This window comes from Psittacula echo (genome assembly GCF_963264785.1).
Source record: "Psittacula echo genome assembly, chromosome: 6".
NCBI lineage: Eukaryota > Metazoa > Chordata > Aves > Psittaciformes > Psittacidae > Psittacula > Psittacula echo.
The window spans coordinates 57697843-57717519 of record NC_137743.1 but is presented as its reverse complement, the minus strand read 5'-3'; the positions used below and the strand labels follow the sequence as shown (position 1 = coordinate 57717519).

The 19677-nt window shown below is 41.2% G+C and overlaps 1 protein-coding gene across 1 annotated transcript in view; it reads left to right on the top strand.

Annotated features, from left to right (window-relative positions):
* Positions 1-19677, top strand: part of ZMIZ1 (zinc finger MIZ-type containing 1) — a gene marked incomplete at its 3' end in the record, with an annotated part of 221336 nt that overhangs the window by 155540 nt on the left and 46119 nt on the right. The window contains 1 exon segment of the mRNA XM_080622186.1: positions 18087-18231. Within this exon segment, the coding sequence (XP_080478312.1) occupies positions 18087-18231 (145 nt within the window).

Genomic DNA, 19677 nt, shown 5'->3' with positions numbered 1-19677 from the left:
CGGCTAGGCCATTGTTTATGGAAGAACTTTCTACTGACCTTTTCCTTGCAGATAGTGTGTTTCCCATTTGGCAAAATGCTGGTCTTTGAGTAGCAAAGTCGTCAGGGCTTTTTTGCCATTAAAAAAAAAATCAATCCAGAGTTGGCTGTGTTGATACGCAGCTGAATAGCTGTGGTTTGCAAATGCTCACAAGGGACCTCCTTGGCTTAAGAAGAGAAGATCTCAGAAGACCTCCATTGTGGCTGACCATGTTTGAACTGCTCTCCTGGCTTCGACTGCTAACCAGCATGTTCAGGCGCCGGTCCGACTTACCATCTGAGCAGGCATAGCCAGGCAGCACCAGTGAAGCCAGACCTCTTTGGAACCTATTATGAATCACACTGAAAAGGGAAACAGGTCATATTATCGGTGTCTAGTCATGATAGTTTAGATTTCAGACACATAATATATGCATCAGAAAAATTCCAGCATTTATACTGGCAGATCCTTTGTCCTGTGGTGTATGTCAGGGCATTTGTATGTTCTACTATCAAAATTATGAGATATTTCCCACCTGAGACAAGGTGGAACCTGAGAGATTGCTGAGGTGGACCATTTTGAATTTGTTACTGTTGAACTGATCCAGTATAAATTGAATGCAATTTACTTTACTGTAACTGTGCAAAATGGAATACTAATTAGTATGAATAATACTAATTAGGTAGTGAAGTAATACCCAGCTTTAGTGTTAAGATAAACTGTTTTTTTAATTCTTCATAGTTAATTTTTCTAGTACAAGCAGGCTGTAAACCTTGAAGCTGTTCTGATAACAGCTTAAGGTGCTAGAATTGATTAGAATAACATGAAGCATTTAGCTTTTTCCTTTAAGGATCAGGATTTTATGGGTGCCATTTATTCCCTCAGTTCCCTGTTCACTTCTTGAGTTAGCTGGTTAGAAGAGTGCACACAGAGGGATGTACCTCCTTGCATCTCTCCCTTGTGGCCTGGAGCTGGTGTTTTTACACAAGTAATAAGGGTTAGCTCAGATAGGCCTGTGTTCTGGCTAGCCTTTCAGTTGCTGAAGTGTCAGTTTATTCTAATCTAGACAGAGTCCGTCTGCTTTCTGAACCACAGTAACTGCTTAGAATACGGGAGAGTGAAAGCCTGGTGTCGTAAGCTTTTGGCCAAATACCCAGAGTGCTTGTGTACGTTTATACTTTAGTCTCAGGTTCAGCCATCACTGGTTAGACTTGTATTTGTTTGTAACTGAAAAATTGGGTTAGTTGTAAATCCTCAAAAATCCCAATGTAATTACTCTGTAGGAAGAAACCACCATAGGTAACTTTTACACATGTAAAAATAACATGGGCTAATTAACATAAAATCATGGGAGTTGGGCAATTCATGGCCTGAATTACTGCTTTCACTCTTGAGTGGACCCAAGCCTTTTTTCAGCCTGCAGCCTGCTGCAGGTTTAGCAACAAGGGAATGGAGAGTCCTCCCATGCGAGGGCCTTTTGGGAGCTCATTCATTTCTGGTCCTTGTTAGACAAGGGTTTCTCAAGTTGGGACATGATGTGTTTAAGGTGGTAATGAGAGAGCTAATGCAACATCAGGCTGTTTCACTTTCCACTGCCTACCCACCCACTTTTTTTTCCCTTTTCTCCTGTTCTCTCCCAAGCAGATCATACAATCACAGAATGGTTTGGGTTGGAAGGGACCTTAAAGATCATCTAGTTCCCCAGAAATGGGGATTAATTGTAACTTGCTTGCATGTATGTTAGGATTGAGATTGCTCTGTTTCTAGTTCTATGTGTTTGAAAGTTTATTATTCACTCAGAAGTTTCTGAGCTGATGATGCCTATCCAAACACTGGAAAGGCCTTCTCTGATCCCTGTAAGGTGCATTTGACAAAAAAAAGCGCATTGGAAATACTTGCTGTGTTGCCTAGGACAGATGAAAGCACTCCCTTAACTCAAGAGGTCATTAGTTTGATCCACTGTAGTTTCCCACCTTTTCCAAAAGAGGTCTTTACTAAAGATCTTATGACTTCCAGTCATAGAATGTCTGGAACACAGCAGTATCAGTTGCAAGACACTACAATTGTCTTGGTTAATTGCTCTGTTCTCTGTCATTAGTATCATGACTGCTTCGTATCTACTCTTTCTTGCTCACCTTAGTCTACAGCGGTCCAGGTTGTGGGTTTTCATAGTTATTTTTTAATTCGTGTCTATCTACAGAAACTTGTTAGCCAAGAACCTATCTGATAGAAGGCTGTCATTTGTTTCATCATGATACCTGCAGTAATGTTTGCTGTAGGTCGTATAACAATCTTCCAGTCTTCCCTTATGAAGTCTTTATACCTTTCTTTAATGCATCCCTACTGCATCCCTAAAGCTGTTAATGTTGGCTTACCCATTTTGTATTCTGCTATCCTCTTTGATTCTTAGATTTTTCCAGGATGAAATAAATTTTTGCTTTTCCTTAAACATATCTTCACTATTAGTTTACTCCAGTCTGTAATAGCAGGGACTTAGTCTGTACTCCATGAAAGCTTTGAGATACTACCTTTTATAAATAGTGCATGAACTAGACTATTTCACTTTAAAGCTTTGATTGCTTGATCCTAGGCTTCAGCTTTGAACCTTCTTTTCTCTATTTAACATTCTGGCTCAAGTTGCTGGACTGGTGCTGGAGTTCTCTGCAGTTGTTGCTCCGGCTGTCAAACAGGCTGCAGAGTCCAGCACTTTCACATCACATGCATGTTGCTTGGAAGTCCACTTAAAAAGGAAGATTTTTAGCCTTTGCCACTTTGTTATTATTTATTCTAAATTCAGTGGCACATTTCCTTGGGCAAAAATTTGCAAAGAGGTTTTAGAATCTGTGTTTTATTTTCTGCCACATGAATCTGTGCTTTTTTTCCAGTTGCCTTGTGAAACTCCTACTGTCAGATTAGCATGGTCTAGTGGTCTGCATCCAGGCTAGGAAAAGAGCCTCTGAGCTCTAATCCCACATCTGATGTAGAGTGCATTGATCCTCTCCTCTTCAGGATGCTATGGATGACTGTGAATTTATGTCCTTAATGACTGGCATTATCCTCCTCCAGAGCAGTTCCTCTCTCCTTTCAAGACCCTGCTCTATAGATGTGAAAATCCTGTTTCTATGTTGATGTCCAAACCCATTCTCCCCTTCCTGATCTTTTTGTCAACAGTTACCTGAAAGGTCCCTCAGGGAGTGGGGATAGTCTTGGCAGAAGAAATGTATCAGAACAGACAGAAAATTTCATTTAGACCTACCAGTCAGTAGACTCAGAATCTCTTTTGCTGGCAATAACTAGATGTGATTTCTCTGAACCTTTATACAATAACTAGTCTCTTCAGCATTCTAACCTGGGTATTTTCCCCAAAGGATTAGTTCGTTACCTTAGCCTCCCTCTTTGTGAAGCCAGGATGATGTTCTCCTCGCAGGATTAGGTGAGGATTAGCTAGTGTTTATCAGCCTCTTGCAGATAAAAAAAGTGCTTTGTTTACATGCGTTTCTTTTAGACGGCATGGTCCTGATCACATGACAGTGCTCAACTCTGTATTTGAAAAACATCTGGTTTAGGATACCACTACAAAATACTTGTTACAGACAGTTATAATTAAGATGAGCATATTTTTGGAATTGAATCGTGCTTCCCCAAAGCTGAGGCATTTAGCAATTTGGAAATATTCACCCTATTCTTTCACTTTATTACCTTTAAATTTTTGTGTATTAGTGTTAATATGTAGGATTTTCATAATCATGATGGAAATTTCAATAACATTTATGACCTTATGTCTGTAATAATTCCTTATACCTGTATAAAGGTATAAGGAAACACGGTACCATCCTTCAAGAGTATCTTTCTAGACAGTCAGACAATTTCTGCTGTTACCTTTCCATATCAAGTATCCCTGGTTCATGAATTAAAGTATCTGGTACCTGAAATTCACAGTGTTTTTCCTGCTTCTTTTATCATTTCTGAAAATAAAGGCTCTGCAGCAGCTGGAATCAGCTAACAGTTTTTTCGAAAATACATCTTGTTCTTCCCTAGTGGGAAGCTCTGTGGGGCTTTCTTAGTAACATGAATAGAGATGACTCAGAAGACAGAGGGAGAACAACTGTGTTGTGTAGGAAGTTAAAAAATGGGGGTTTTGCCATTTTTTTGGCCAACACCACAGTCAAGCTGCAGTGCCTGCCTTCCCTCCCGCTTTCTCTTTTTACACCCCCCCTTTTTTTTTTCCCCCTTCTTGACAGCTTTTGGAACTGGAGCTGGTATCCTGAATTGATCTTAACAATCAACACAAAATTCACGAGAGAACAAACAAGACATTCCCAATAGTCAGTTATTTTCTTTCAAAAGGGTTGTACTAATAAAGAGGTAGAGGGATTATGTGTGTGCATGTAGCAGGAGCAATTCCAGTGAACACCTCTTTCTCCAACATCAATGAAATTATCCAAACCATGAAATCTCAAAATGCTGTCATTTCTAGGTTTTATAGCACCAAAGTGCAGGTTGCTAATGCAAATTGATTTATATTGCAATAGACAAGATTAGGTGGGGTATTGCATACATATATTATTTGACTTTGACCAAATTTGGACAATTTGTTTTGTGGGGGGGCTTTCTTCCATGAGGAAGCTTTATGATGGGCTCTAAACAGGAAGAAAATGTAGTAAAAACTTGTCAAAGTAAAATGCAGGACCAAAAGTGGGGGGCAGGGGTGGGAGGGAGGGAGGGAGGGAGGGAGGGAATCACACCTTGTTGGCACCCATGCGATTACCCATTCTCCCTTCTCATTAAACAGTCAGCCAGTGCCCTCAGGTCTGGTCCTTGTTCCCTCTGTCCTTGTTCCCTGGGTTTCTGTTGCTCTTGAGGGTTCTCCTTGTCTCTTCCTCCACCCTCATGTTTTCAAAATTACTTCAGTCTATTCCCCTTAGAGAAAATTTCCTATTACTTGGCTGCAAACTCCTTTCAAGCCCTTCAAGTAACCAGCTCCTTCCAGAAAACATTCCTGTGTTAATTTCCCTGAGAAATTTTTGCCCATGCCATCTTGGTTTTGAACTTTTATTGCATTTCTTTCAAGTTCCTTATGGAAGGAGCCAGTTCTTAGTGTTTGTGAAAGGCCATTTATATAGTCCCTAGGCAGTAAATAGCCAGGCATTGTCTATAGGCAATAAATGCATCTCTCTAACCTTTCAGAAGCCTTATCTTTCTTTAACATGTTATCTTATCTTTTGCTCTCTTTTCTGTTGATTTTGACCCTCTGTTCTAGCCACTTTCCCAGGAAATCCCGTAGTTGACATTGCTAAAATTATCATCTGCTTGACTAAAATGAAAGTACTTGTTAATGTATAGAGAAGTTACGCTTTGTAGTGTACACTTAAAATGGTGTATTTTAAAAGGAAAGGATCGGATTGTTAGAGGTTGAACAAATATAAGAGATTCAGCCTTCCAGCCACTAAAATTGTTTATGAGATTCTCCATCAACTTCAGTAGGAGCAGGAGCTAATCCAAAATGGTTCTGACCAAGAATGGAGAATTTTATTTACCATCTGCTTGGATAGCGTCTTACTGTGTGTTTTACAGTAACATTTGGTGTTCTGATGTCCATTTTGATTCTTCTTTTCCAGATGTTCTTGGAACATAAAATAGATGCAGTTGCTATTTAAATAGGATGCTTGCTCAGTGCTGGTATAAGCTGCTGCTTTTCTACAGGCTGTGAAATAGAAACGTTGTCCCTGTGAAAAGCTCTGCAGAAATAACAGGGCTTGAAGTCTTGAGAAATCCTTTGAGTTCCTCACTGCCCTCCCTCCTCCTTTCTTCTCTCCTCCTCAGTATATGCTTTCTTCAGTTTTAGCTTCAAAAGATGAAAACCTTACTCCTGATGATGTGTTGTGGGTATTATAGTCTCAGATAAGCAACATTTTTGGTAAGCTTTATTGGTCATGTCAGGTTGTATTCTAGTCATTTTCCCAGAAAATGCCCTGAGGAGTCGCATACAACTCATCTGAAATGGTTTCCTGTTCGTGTTTGTTACTAATGCTGTGAGATCGTTTAAACATCCAAATTATAGGTTTTACTTTTTTTTAATCATCCTTTTGCACTGCTCCAGCAGATCTGCTGTAGAGAGCTGGTGCTAAAGCCTGGTTTCATGTGTCATTAGGAGTGTATTATTTTCTCTGCCATCCCAGTGCTCCGTCTGAGACGTTCACAGAAGGCTGGGAAGCTCATGCTGCAGTTCAGCGCAGGATCGGGAAACTGCTCCGGCGTGTGGCATCCATGCTGTGCTGTCTGTCTCGCTTTCTCACCCGCCCACTGCTCCCCACGGCTGCCTTGCTCCGGCCCATGCGCCTTTTCAGTGGCTGAGATAAGATGTCAACGAGAGGGGAGGGAGGGTTAGCAGAGCTGCTGGAGCAATTGATTCTTGTCTGCCTCTCGGAGCAGCCTGTCTGCGCTGTAGCACATGATACAGTTTTGCACAATGCCCTGCTAATGCCCTAGTCAGCAGCTTACAAGGGAAGAACAGTGTTGGAAAAAAATGATGGCAGTCCTCCGTGAGCCACAGAGAGTGCATGGAGTAGAGCTAAATTTGGAAAGCTAAAGCTGATTTCATGCAAGATTATTAGAATTATTTGGGTTTCCAAATGCATGCTCACACACATGTACATAGTGCTGGCCAGCTTTTCCACGTGACTCGGCTGGATCTGAATGCAGTTGTTATTTATAGATGGCAAGAGCAGTGATGGCATTATCTTATACCACTCCAGTCCTGAAACGATAGCACTTGAGGGGGGGGGGGGGGGGGGCGGGGGCAGGGGCAGGGGCCCTCTGTGAGAATGTAGGCAGGCTGCTCTTCTGTAAATGTCCATAGGATAAGTCACAAATAACCCTTTCCCTCTTCCAAATTTCTTTTTCATTTTCAACCAGAGAAAAGAAAGGTATTGAGAAATCAGTGTGGGCTGTGATTTCTACTGGCTTCTTCCCTAGATGCATGTAAAAAACTATTAGCCATGTTCATTTTTTTGTTTACTTCTCCCCTTTTTCATGGATAACCTATTTCTACCTATGTAAAACCATGAACATTTCCCTGAAGACAAGGAATCAGCAATTTCTGATCTGTCTAAAGCTAATGTTCGTACTTGGGTTTTTAAATGAAGCAGTCTCTTGTTCAGAACCTCTGTGTGCTTTTAGCTCAGCTAATTGAACTGAGGCATATATGTGTGCACTGGAGCCATGTATTTGGGTACTGCCTGTACAGAGAAACAGCTGCCTGATTTCTGCCTCTGCAGTGCTGTAGCCTTGGTGCTGGGGCCAGACTCAGAGCTGCAGTGAGGAATTCATCTAGCTGGGGGAAAAACACAAAACCAAACCAAATAAATGTCGGAGGAAGAAGAGAAAAAAAACCACAGTCAGGTCAGATCCGTGGTCAGGTTCACAGTATGGTCATGCGAAGAGATGCTTCAGCATGGCTGGGAGCACTTACAAGCCACAGCAGGGCATGGGCACAGACAGCAATATTGCTGCTGAACACTTTGTATCATGAAAACACAGTCAAAAAAATCTGAAGATCAGGGTAGGGTTATTTAGATGTTTTATTTTACACCAATTTGAGTTTTCCATGTGGCATTATTGTAACAGAGCATAGATGATTGCTAGTTTTGCTTTATTGGCAATAAAATAAACACAGTTCACTTTGTATCTTAAAGGTATCAGAATGCTTTAACAAGAGCATCCATGGCTCACTGAATGCCTCTTTAATATAACTGTGTTTTATTAAACACAGAGCTAGAAGAAAACAACTTTCAGGGTACTAAATTCTTTCTTTTGTTCACATTAGTTGCCAAGTTTCCGGGTGCAGCTTGGGAACAATTATTTGGCATTTAACTTTGGTCTGTTAATTGAATGTTAATTAATTAGGTAGTTCCCAAGAAAAGGTGATTGGTACCAGAGGAGCAGAGCAGGTTGCTAGTAGGGTTTGTGGGGTTGGTGGGGAACAGCAGGGAAAAGAGAAGTAATGACTTTGTTAGAAAACTGGCACATCAGCTGGGCAGTGAGATGGGAAACATCACTGCCTTGAAAGTGCAGTGCCATACACACATCTGTCTGCTCTGTATTGTTGGAACAGAAATAAGTTAAACACTCCTGTAGGCTGAGTTTCTCTTTGCTGATGTCCTTAATTGTCTTCATGTTCAGCACATAGAGGTTATTTTATATGTAGCTGTAATTGTTCTTTCAGAATGAAAAACGATGCAAAGGTAGGGGTCACAGTGCTTTCATCTTGGTTCTGTTCAAGTACAAAGTTTATATAGCATGAAAAATTGTCCTGCAGCCCCCAACTTTGAAAGTGAACATTTTTTTCCTTCACCACTTCAGGAGAAGTTGGCAATGCCTGTATTACACTAATTGTACAAAAATAAAAATTCCTGAGGACACCTGGTAAAACATTCTTTTCCCATAAAAAGGTAAAATAATGTGAAATTAAAGCAAAGAGTAGGACTGCAGAACCAAAGTTCCTAAAATAGCTTTTGGTCCTTCTCAGAAGTTCTGGCTGTGCAATGTTAACTTTGGAAACACGTTTCTGCTATAAATTTTGGTTGTGTGGTTTTTGTAATATTTTTTTCCTCTCCTTGAAAGCCTCTCCAGATGTTTTACAGTTGTTTGAAAATGTTCCATGGCAGGCACAGAGACTGTGGGCGCAGAGCAGTAAGCCCTTGATGTGGTGGTTGTGGTTTTTCCTTGCAAAGAGAGGAAGGTGTATGATCCTCTCTGTTCTGGGACTCGTTGTGTCACAAATGGTGTGACCTTCAGCACATCACCTGCTCTCGGTTTCTTTCATCTGTAAAATGTAGCCAGCAAGCCATGTAGCTGGACGGCCACTTCAGCAGTCTCTGGAGGAGCTCCCCACTCTGTAACTGAGATGTTCAGTATTTTTTACTTTTCTATTTAGCATAATTATAAAGACAAGCGAGATTTGAATATTTTTCTGATGCAAGCTGATTGATTGAAATTCCTATGTTCACAATCATAGGGTCATTTAATTGTAAAAGACTTCAGTGGGATATGTGCCATACCCCTTGCCTGAGGAATGCCTAGTACTGTTCTCTGGACATTTATCTGACCGTGCCTCAGCATCTCCATTCATGGAAAATTCATCAACTTTCCCCTTAGGGTATTTAGTAGCATTAGGATGCTTCTGATACCTAACCTGTGTTTTTTCTGTCCCTTTGTATGTTATATTTTGGCATTTCTGCTGAGGATATGGGTGATGCTTTGTTACTTGGTAAATATTGCTGTCATACTTTGCTCTTCTAAAAGAAACCAAGCCAACACCACCAAAGCATACCACCACTCCATGCAATCTTTTAGTGCAGATTATATTGGCGGGGTTTCTCATAATGATTTTGATAACTTTTCTTCCCTTCTGTGACTGTACATTGTGGTGGGGTAGAGAGAAAGGAGAACTGTGCATCTTTCAAACTTGTACCCGAGGAGGACAGTTGAGTTTGCTGCAGGAGTGTGGCACAGCTCAGCCTCTGCACAGCTACTGCCCTCAGCTCCGCTTCTCAGAATTCCTGCCTTTGAAGGGGATTCTCACCCTGTTGTTGGGAAGCTGCATTGTATCGTACTTTGTACTTGTCCTTCTTGGATGTAGTTTCGGACCACTTCTTCAGCTTTTCAAGATGATTTCAACACCAATTCTGCAGTGAACTGATGCTTTGTTCCAGCTTGTGCTATCTGTAAATTGACCCAGAACATGTTCTAGCCGTTTATCCATCTGTGTCATGGTTGTCCATAAATGAAGCATTCAGTAGTTTCAGACCCAGCACAAACTCCTCAAAAACCCAGTCAATAATGCTTGTTTCTATTACTGACCATTGGTTTAATAGTTCTGTAAGCTTAAGTTTCCAGCCGTTTTGTGTTACATTCAGCTAGACCTTACTTCCCTTTTTTATTTGTAAGAAGGTCATGTAATGCATCACTGAAGCCTCACTAAAATCAAACAAATCTGTACTCAAAGTCTCTTGTCTGTTAGTGTACAGACAGTACAGAAGTAATGGCATGATTTGTTCTTGACAAATCCATTTTGGTTGGGTTTTTTCTGTTGTTGTTGTTTGTTTTTGTTTTTGTTTTTGTTTTTTACATTCCTTTTGGTCCTTTTGAATATTTTGGGTTAGTTTTCACCAGTAGGAAACTGGGCCTTCAATTCTGAAGTTATTCCTTTAGTCTTTTGGGAAATAGCTTCTAGGTTTTCCCTTTTCCAGACTTTTGTCGTCGTACTGATTGTGCATGGATTCCCTGTATTCAACCTCTGGTTACACGCCTCTAGTATTTTTCCTAGCTCTTTCAGGTGTTAGTGGTAGCTTTAGCTCAGGAGTTGTTTACAGTAGTAATTGGAGGGCTCAGGATGGATAAAGTGAAACTGATCCTCTCACCTAGAGGTCACCACTTTGAATCTAGCTAAGATGGGTTAAAGTGAGTCGCTTCCGTTTTTCAGATGCCTGCATTATGTGTAAAGTCTGTTGATGACTGGAACTGGCATTACGAAATAAATGCATACAGCAGTAATGAAAGACACTGTTGTCTGTATTCTAAGCAGTGAAACCGACAATTGGATGAGTAAGAAAGCAAGCAATCTAATGCTATTGGAGTGCATTTCCTTTGGAAAGCTGTATCAAAGATTGCCTTGCTGGTGGCCTTTAACCGGCTTTGTCTTTATAATGGGGCATGTTTTCAGATGTAGCAACATGGTTACAACTAAGCCTAAATGAGGTGCTTACGTATTTTATCTGGATCCATGCAGAGTGTTTTGTGCTTGCCAAATTGAGCCATTGTTGCTATGTTTTGTAATGTATTACTTCAAAGTTAATGTAGTGAAGCTGGTAAGATGCTCTGCCAAGTTTTGGCAAGTGTAGAAGGAAATTGGAGAATCCCAGTTCCACTGAAGTCATGGGGTAAGGATAGCAGTATTCAAATGTGTGTCTCCAGCATATAATATTTTAATTGGCAAGAGCTTTTGGGGAAGCCAACATATATGTGTTTTGAGAAGTATTTGTGAAGAGCTGAAGATATGCCAAGACAAGCTGGACCCATATGCAAGACCAGACTTCTGCTTGGTGTCACTCTTATGCAGCATCCTTGAAAGCACATGCTAGATAACTTTCACGTTTGCAGTAAGGGGTTTATTGAATAAAACCTCTGTTAAGTAATTTTATATTACATTTCATTTAATTAGGCATTCCCCATGTTATCTATTTTGCTACAAACCTATGTAGTGTTTGTTTTTTTAATGATAATATATAACTGCATGATAGATCCTACCAGAGCAAAGCTGGGTATTTCTGCAGGACACAGCTCTAGCTATAGTAATGAAGGAGGCATTGGTAATAAAGGGCATTATTTGGATATTAGTGGTAGAAACATGTACCATACTGTTTCACAGTGTTGAACTGTGGCTGTTGACTTCGTGTTCCTTTTGCAATTAGTGGGCAGTTTGTGCCTCCTAAAGCAGGGGTTGAGCCAGCCGCTGCCTTTGCTCTGCTGGGGAATTCAGTTTCATGTGGTTTGCTGTGCAGTCACTGGGACTAGCACCTTCTAAACCTGTGTGTATTTGGCAGTGGTACTCCTCGCTTGTGTTGGTACTTCTAATTCCAGATAAAATCAGTTTGTTTAATCCAACTTCCTTGGACTCTTTAAGCTCATATCACTGATTTTCCATGATGGAGAACAGCAAGCACAATCCTCAGCTGCTCCAAAAAAGCAGCCAGCTGGGGTGTAAGCCTCCTGGTATGAGTTGGGAATAAACACCTGGGAGCAAGCACGGGCTCTGTGCCATGGGCGCCTGCATGTGCAGTGGGCATCTGCTGGCAGCCAGAGAGATAGACCTGGAAGGAGGGGTGGGCTCCTTGGGAACTGCTGTGAGTCCATGTCGAACAGCCAGACTGCTGAGAAATGACTACTTCTGCTTTGTAATTGGCATTATATACACTCCTTTTGTGCTCTCCACATTGAGGCAGATACACAGCAAAAGCTTGTGTAATGACAGGGGTAGGGCTTGTCTGTCGCAGGGTTAGGACACGTAGCGGTACATTGAAAGAACTGAAGAGGAGGGGCAAACATGCATACTCTGAATTTCTCCTGATGGATAGGTACATCCTATTTCCATTGTGGCCTTGTTTTCCTGCGCTGACTGACTATCCGACAGATTAGCCAGCCATTGCCAGGCTCTCCTGGAATGTGTGAGAAGTAGAGCAACAGGAAAATCAATCCTTGAAATAGTTTGGGATGAACAATTTCTCCTCTCTCTCCATTCCCCAGCTCCTTAAAAGCAAAATGGCTTTTAAAACATGAGGAAAACATCTGATTTACTGCTTTCCAAATTGTGGACAAAGATTCCATCCTTTTAATGCAATTGAAATGATTTTTCTAACACTACAGCACACTGATCATCAGGTAGTTAACATTTTTTATATATTTTTACAAACAGTATATAGTCTCCATTTTCCTGTGTGAAAAGACTATCATTCTTAAATAATCAAGACAATAGTAATTTCCACTCCCCTCCTTCTCTGCTGCTTCCCTTGCTATCCCACCAAATTATTTCACTGGATAATTTATAAAAACTGAATTTAGATTGCAGTCTATACAGAAGAGGATAGAAAGCCCTCGGTAGTTCTGTATTCCACTTAACTGTAATTCTGCATGTAAAAAATACAGATTTGTTTCTAAGAGCAATGTAAAATTAATGGTTATGACCTGCAAAAAAATGTTGTATTTTTCTTACTTATGCTGTAAATATCTTTTCAGCCAAATGCGTTTCCTTCCGAGACAGAAAACCAAACTAGCGAGACGGTGCTGAACAGATAGCTTTCCAAATCAAACTCCTCCTTTTTTCCTAATATTTTCATTGCAGTGAGTAAGAAATACGGGTCTGCCAGTCTGCCTATTGAACTATCTACTGCAGCTTAACTGCAGCAAGGAAGCGGTAATCCTATTGTGCTCCTCCAGCAGTCTCCCGGGAAGCAGAAGGCATTGAAATTACTGAGTTGTTGTCCTATCCCCTCCTTACCTGTCTTTGTGGCTGTAAATATAGTGTCTGCCTGTAAATAACAGTTTGCTGCACCTTTAAGCATGTTCCCTAACAAGAGGCAGCGATTTACTGAGGTGATAAGCTGTAACTAATACTAGGGTATCATAATAGGTAAATAGATTAGCACTGTGCTTCTCTGTATTTTGCTTTCTAGGGAGCCGACTGGCTCATTCACTCAGAGATGCTTACTATGGCACTTTGCACAGCGTTGAGTTAAATCAGTCAGTTACAGGATTGCAGCTATCTGAGCTGGTGTGGATGCAGCTAATGAAATGCATTAGTGAATCTATGGGGTAGCATTGATCGCTGAGCCTGTTTTCCTTCCCCTTTCTGTTCCCTGACCCAAAAGGGATTGTAACTGGCTGTACCAATATTCAATGCCATGGCTATAAACTATTCTTTGAGCTGCGTCATCAGCACCCAACACGTAATTGTTGCAAGTACGCCAGCATCATTTGTCACCAAGAAGAAGTAAGAAGTGGCGTGGGCAGCCTGGATGTAATCCATGGCTTCCCCCAGCTCGAGCTCCTTGGTTTTCCTCACGGAAATGCCTGGTGCTACTGGTGGGTGATAGGCACACATGGCTCTGAGGGATGGGAAAGTGCTACAGAGCAGGCAGCGGAAGCTTTTGTTTCCATACTGCCTGGCAGGTTTTCAGCACAGAAGGGCCCTCACATGAAAAGAACAGTACCATGGGATGCGGCCAGTCCTAGTAATTGTGTCGCAAATCTTGTGATATTTGGCATGTTCTTAAAGACCTGGCTCCTAGAGGCAGGGGATTAAATAACAATTGCTTCCTTTCTCTTTCAAACAAGGCTTAGCTCTGCGGTTGCAGAAAAATGCTTGAAATGTGACTCAGGCTGAGGGGAGAAAAAAAAAATCTTTGCCTTACAGTCGTCTTCCCTCTCCTTGTCCTCAGGATCCCAGTGTTGGATACATTGCGATGTCTCATGATTTTTTTCAATGAAAGTGTTTAAAACTGCAGGAAGCATTCAGAAGGACATAAAGTGTGGCCAACTCCGGGTGTGTGGGAGTATTTATGAGTATTTTCAGGAGAGGTCGGTCACATTCTGTGCTGAGACACACTCCTGCAACGTCTGCTGCTCTTCAGGGAAAGGAAAAACAAAAATGGGACTGGGTAGCAGCAAGCTGAGTATCGCTGAATGTGTTTTTTCTCTCATTTCCTTAGGCAAACCCCTTGGGCGACTCATAATTGAAATTTTTCTTATTTTTAAATCTTTCTGGTTTTCTCTATTTCGCAAATGTGAAAACCAAGGCTGCTCATTTCTACGTTGGTTTCTTAACACAGTTGTCATTAGCAAATCAGTATTGATTTATTTCTATGAAAATACATCAATGCTCAAAGTAAAATGCAGTCCCATTAAGAATGATACAGGTTTTGCAAATGGAGAAAAGTAGGTCAAATATTGCACCAATCATCCCAGAGTGTGTCCCTTTAAGCCAAATAAATGTATGAATACACTCAAACTGTCAGCACGTCATTTGATTGCCATTATTATGCATCTTTTGGCATGAGCTGGTAGAGCCCTCCGTGACTGAACAAGGGTTGAAAATGTCAGTTCTGGTTTATTAACCAGGTTGTGTTTTACACCTGGGCTGCGTATGGAGGTGTGTGCGGGGGTGTACATTTAGGGGTTTTGCCTTTCCCCCCATTGCAACAGTTAACTTCAACTTAAGCAGGAAAGCCACATCATTACATGCAAGGGACATTGTAGCAGTGCAGCACAGGAATACGATTTAAATCTGATCATTAAACTGCCGCAGCAAGAGGCTGTGAGAGACGGTGTGGATGGTCCATCTGCAAAATCTGTGCTCCTGTTGTACAAGGAGGAGGGGCGGAGGGGGAAGAAAAAGCAGCTGCTTGGCTGTGCTATGAGAGGGAGAGACTGACTGTTGGCACCATCTGTAGCTGTCCTTTGTGCTTGCTGCTTTATCTGTTCATTATAATATGATACTGAAATTCTCGTGCTTTGAGTGTCAATGAGTTGAGATACGCCTAATACTGTCAGCATAAAAAGCAGTAACTAAGTACACTAAAGATGAATAGTGTAATCTGTAAATTCATTTTGAGTTTGTTTCATCGTGCTTGAATAGCCCAGGAAGTGATGTTCTCCAGAAGCCAGCTGTACCAGATGTGTGTGGGGTATATATTCATCTTACCAAGCGGAGAGCAGAGCAGTGGAGGTAGCTGGGACAGGGGGGAATGGAGGCTGCCCCTGCGTTTCTAGCAGAGGAGAGCAGACTCCTTTAGACGGTTCTTGCTCCTGCTGAACAGGATAGAGGGGGACTGGTTACTCCTAAGGTGACTACAGGCAGCTCTTGTTTTCATTCCATGCACAAACACTGATGCAGGAAAGAGAGCAATTATTATACATGGTGTATGAGTTGAAATGTCCTGAGGGAGGAAAGGTTAAACCTCTCCATAATGAGTGCTGTGATAGGGATGAGTAAATTTGCTACGTTTAATACCTGCAGTCTCTTAGTTTCTAAAAACATGATTCCTGTCTAGATAAATTGGAGAATGACACTGTCCAGCTTATCTTGAGAACCTCTTTGTTCTTTAGTGGTTTACATTTCACCTTTATAAATGTGTGTATTGGATATTGGTAATAATAATAACTCATTAAGATCTTACCTTATCTTCACCTCTTGCTTACTCCTTTTCCTGGAGTTACTCCAGTTTTTTTCCAAGCAGGTTTGTCTTTTGTTTGCTGGTTCTTGTCCTCAGAACCATTGGGTTTTTTGCTTTTTATCTTGTTTGTCAAGTGCACATAGGTGTGCAGAAGGAGCAGCTCCCTCCTCCCATCAAAGCCTTATTTAAGATGGACGATTTCCATTTGATGCTGTAGTAATTACACTTTGCTGTGGAAGTGCTCAGCATCCACTATTACTCTGCAACGGCTGCATTTAGCGTTCAGCAGAACACTTTGTTCCTGTTTCTCAGAGCTCAAGTGGTGTGCAGGAAGAAGCCCTGCAAGGCAGGGATTTTTGTCTCCAGGTGGCTGGAAAGGGGGAGGGCGCCTTTGTCACTGGCATATTAGTAGTGATATGCCAGGGATAAAAGGTGAGTATAATTTGATCAAATGCTTGTTGACAGATTCCTTGGCTAATAGAGAAGCAGCCTAGACTGACACTCGTTGCTGGAACATTTCACATTGCTCGGGGGAATGCTCTCTGTAGCTACATGTGAGGCTGACAATTTCCGAGTGACCATATTTAGTTACATAAAGAAGCAGTGTCCCCTTTTTATCACAGCAGAGCTCTAAAATGCCTCCCTAAACACCGCTCTTGACCTTCTGCTTGATAAATGCAATGAAATTACTACGTCTCCTTTGTCCAAATGTGCGATTTATTCACAGGAATGGCTCGGGCTTTAAATACTTTTCCTGTGTGGCCATTAAACTTGAGTAATTTCAGTTGTTTCTGGTACTGAAAAATCATATTTGTGGGTGCTCTTGGCAAAACAGGTCTTCCTCTCTCTCCCCTCCCTCCTATATGATTTTACAATTAGTCTGTTTGTATTTGTTCCAATATTTTTATGGTACCGGACAATAGCTACTGAAAAAAGAAGGTGGTGTACCCTGAAATGGTAGTTTGCTACTCCTTATGATTGTGTTATTTGGTAAAAAAAAAACAACCACTAGAAAAATAAGAAATGAAAATAAAAGCCACAATTTTAGGGAATTCTGCATTTGTCTCTTTTAAACCAGGAAGCCTAAAATTACATGTATAGCTCTCCTACTCTGAACCGCTGTGACAGCTTGGGTTTTGAGTAGTGTTCTGATTCTCACCTACTTCTGCAGTCTGTTGATTTGTGTTCAGTTCGTAACACCTCAGGAAAGCACTTAGTTAAAAATTAAATATGAAGCATTTTATTGTTCGGAGGGCTTTGTAAAGCATACTTTGAAGAAGGAAAAACGCCAAGCGCTGCCACTTGAGAATGTTTCTTCAACTGCAGAATTTTGCAATTAGTCTGCACTTTGTTCTGGTGAAACTCTTCACTGCATTGTACCTTGGTGATTTTTTACCAGAGCCACTGCTGATGCTGGAATTAAACATGCAGCTTTGAGGCTCAGTTGGGTGTTACTGGAGGCTCCAGTGGGGTGTCTTGGATGGGCGCACTCATGGGAGCCGGATTTCAGCTGCAGTCACTTTCTGGAGCTGTGCTTGTCTTTTCTGAGTGTGGTTGCATAAGGGAGAGGCCACATTTTCAGAGATAATGACCCCTTTAATCCCTTCAGCTGGAGTTGGAAGCTTTTTGTCCCTGTAGGAAATCTCTGCATCTTCATAGTTCATAAGCGTGATTTTCCTGTAAGCACAGAATTGCCCTCATTGACTAGAATATTAGGCACATAATGGAAATACACATTTAGGGGTTGTGCTGGGTCAAATATAGATTTAAGTGCTAACTTTTTTTCATACATCAGTGTGGCTGTATTTTCCTGTTTATCTGTTCAAGACTGGTGGCTGATAGCAGGTTTGGAAATGGATTCTTTCACATGGGTTTCTCTTCATGTCTCTCCAATTAATCTTTTGCACAAAAATAGCTGAACAGAAAAGAGATGTTGTTGTTCTTTGCTCCCCTCTGTGAATGATGTCTTCTGTATATTTTTGTTATGTTTCTATTAGCATGAAACAAATTCTTCCATGTCTTTTTTTACTCACAACAGCTATCCTGTGTCTTTGTGCCTCATCCTTTCTTCATCTCTGTGCTGCTCAGCTCAGACAAGTTCTCCCTCCTGGGCTGTGTAGAATGTTTGTAACTTGTGTAAAAACATTATAATGATAGTGTAGGGCAATTACAGACTCAATTTGATAGGATAATAATATGAGTGGTCGATCGTGGACAAGCTCTTCACTCCTGGGGCTTGTCTGTTGGGATTGAGACTCCTGTCACAGTAGCATGCATCTGCACTTGGCTGTGCCGGTTCTTGGGTTGTGCACTTACTGTTATTTTGTTCTGTTTACACAGCACTGCTTTCGTCGTGGTGTGAGGAGCTGGGACGGCTCTTGCTGCTTCGCCACCAGAAAAGCCGGCAGAACGATCCTCCAGGGAAGCTACCCATGCAACCCCCCATGAACTCTATGAGCTCCATGAAACCCACCCTCTCTCATAGGTGAGTCTCAGCCCAGTCTGTAGGAGTGGCAGTGTGTGCAGATGTACTGCATGACAGATGTGAAATGCTTGTTACCATTGATGCTTTGTGCACTGAACAGCACTACAGACAACAGGGGATCTGTAATTAGAGCAAGTACAAAATAAACTCGGGTTTTGACTTTGCTATTGCCTGATGCATAGTGAAGTGATGATTCCATCTTCAAATCTGTGCTCAGATCAAGTGGGCATGCTTTCAAACTTCGTGTTGTGCCCTAGAGATAAAATTCTACAACATGTCTCTCCCAAGCCATTTTCCTACTATTTATTTAAATACAACTGGCTTTTCTTGAGGTTGAAAGCATTTTACCGATGTTCTATTTTCCAAATGCCATTGGAAATGTATGCAAACCAATTATATAGTGGGCATAGCCATACATGGGAGAATGTCCTATGCCACCTTTTATCAGGTGAGGATCACAAAGTACTTCTGTTTATTTAGAGAAAATGTGAGCATTAAAGGACAGTAGAAGAAGCTGAAGATGTGAAGCCTTTACCAAATTACGTGGAGGAGCAGTATTTGTATTTCTTGTCTGCAGAGTCTAGATGAAGGCAAAAAGTGAAAAATAAGCGTAGACAGGACTAAACATTCATTTCATGCTGTATGTTTCTGGGAGGGTTTTTCTCAAAGCTTTCTTTCACTTAGCATTACATTAAAGAAATCACAAACAGTATAAATTGTTTTTAGTGTAGAGCACTTTTGTTAGTAAAGGATTGTAAGAGCATGGATAAGGCTGAAATCCTTGTACATAGCTTCCATGGTAGCATAAGTAATGAACTTTTCTGTTAGAATGGAGCTGGGGGACATCTTTGTATCTGTCCATGTACATGAAGTCCACTATACAAATGTGCATGTCTGGAAACCACTTCTTTTGGGTTGCTTGTTTTTCTCCTTATTTTTGTTGTATTCATGGGGAAATCACTCAAACACTAGGCCTTTTATTATAGCCCTTGAGAATGAAGTTCTTTTTTGTAGCATAATACACTATCAGTGGCTTTTTAAAGTACCTGGATTGCCACATTTTCAGTTGGTCAATGGTAAACACACACACAAAACCTCAAACAAACAAAAGAACAAACACAAACCCCTACCACCTTCTGTTCTAAAATAACTTGTTTTTACACCTGGGAGAAGCTTTGCAGAAGCCAAGGTGAAATTAGCGGCCAGTCTGGAGAGAAAGTGTGGTGCAGAGTATACGCTCTCTTAGGTGTAGTTTTGTAGTTTTTAGATGCCTGATTCTCATCTGACCTTTTAGCCTCTGTTCCCCTAGAGTATATAAAGTAAGGATGAAAGCACTGTTATGTCTCACAGGGGCTGTGTGCTACATTACTTAGATAAGATAGGCACAACTCTTCTTTCATGGCAGTTTTTCATTGAAATTCTGTTACATATCAAAAAATAAACACT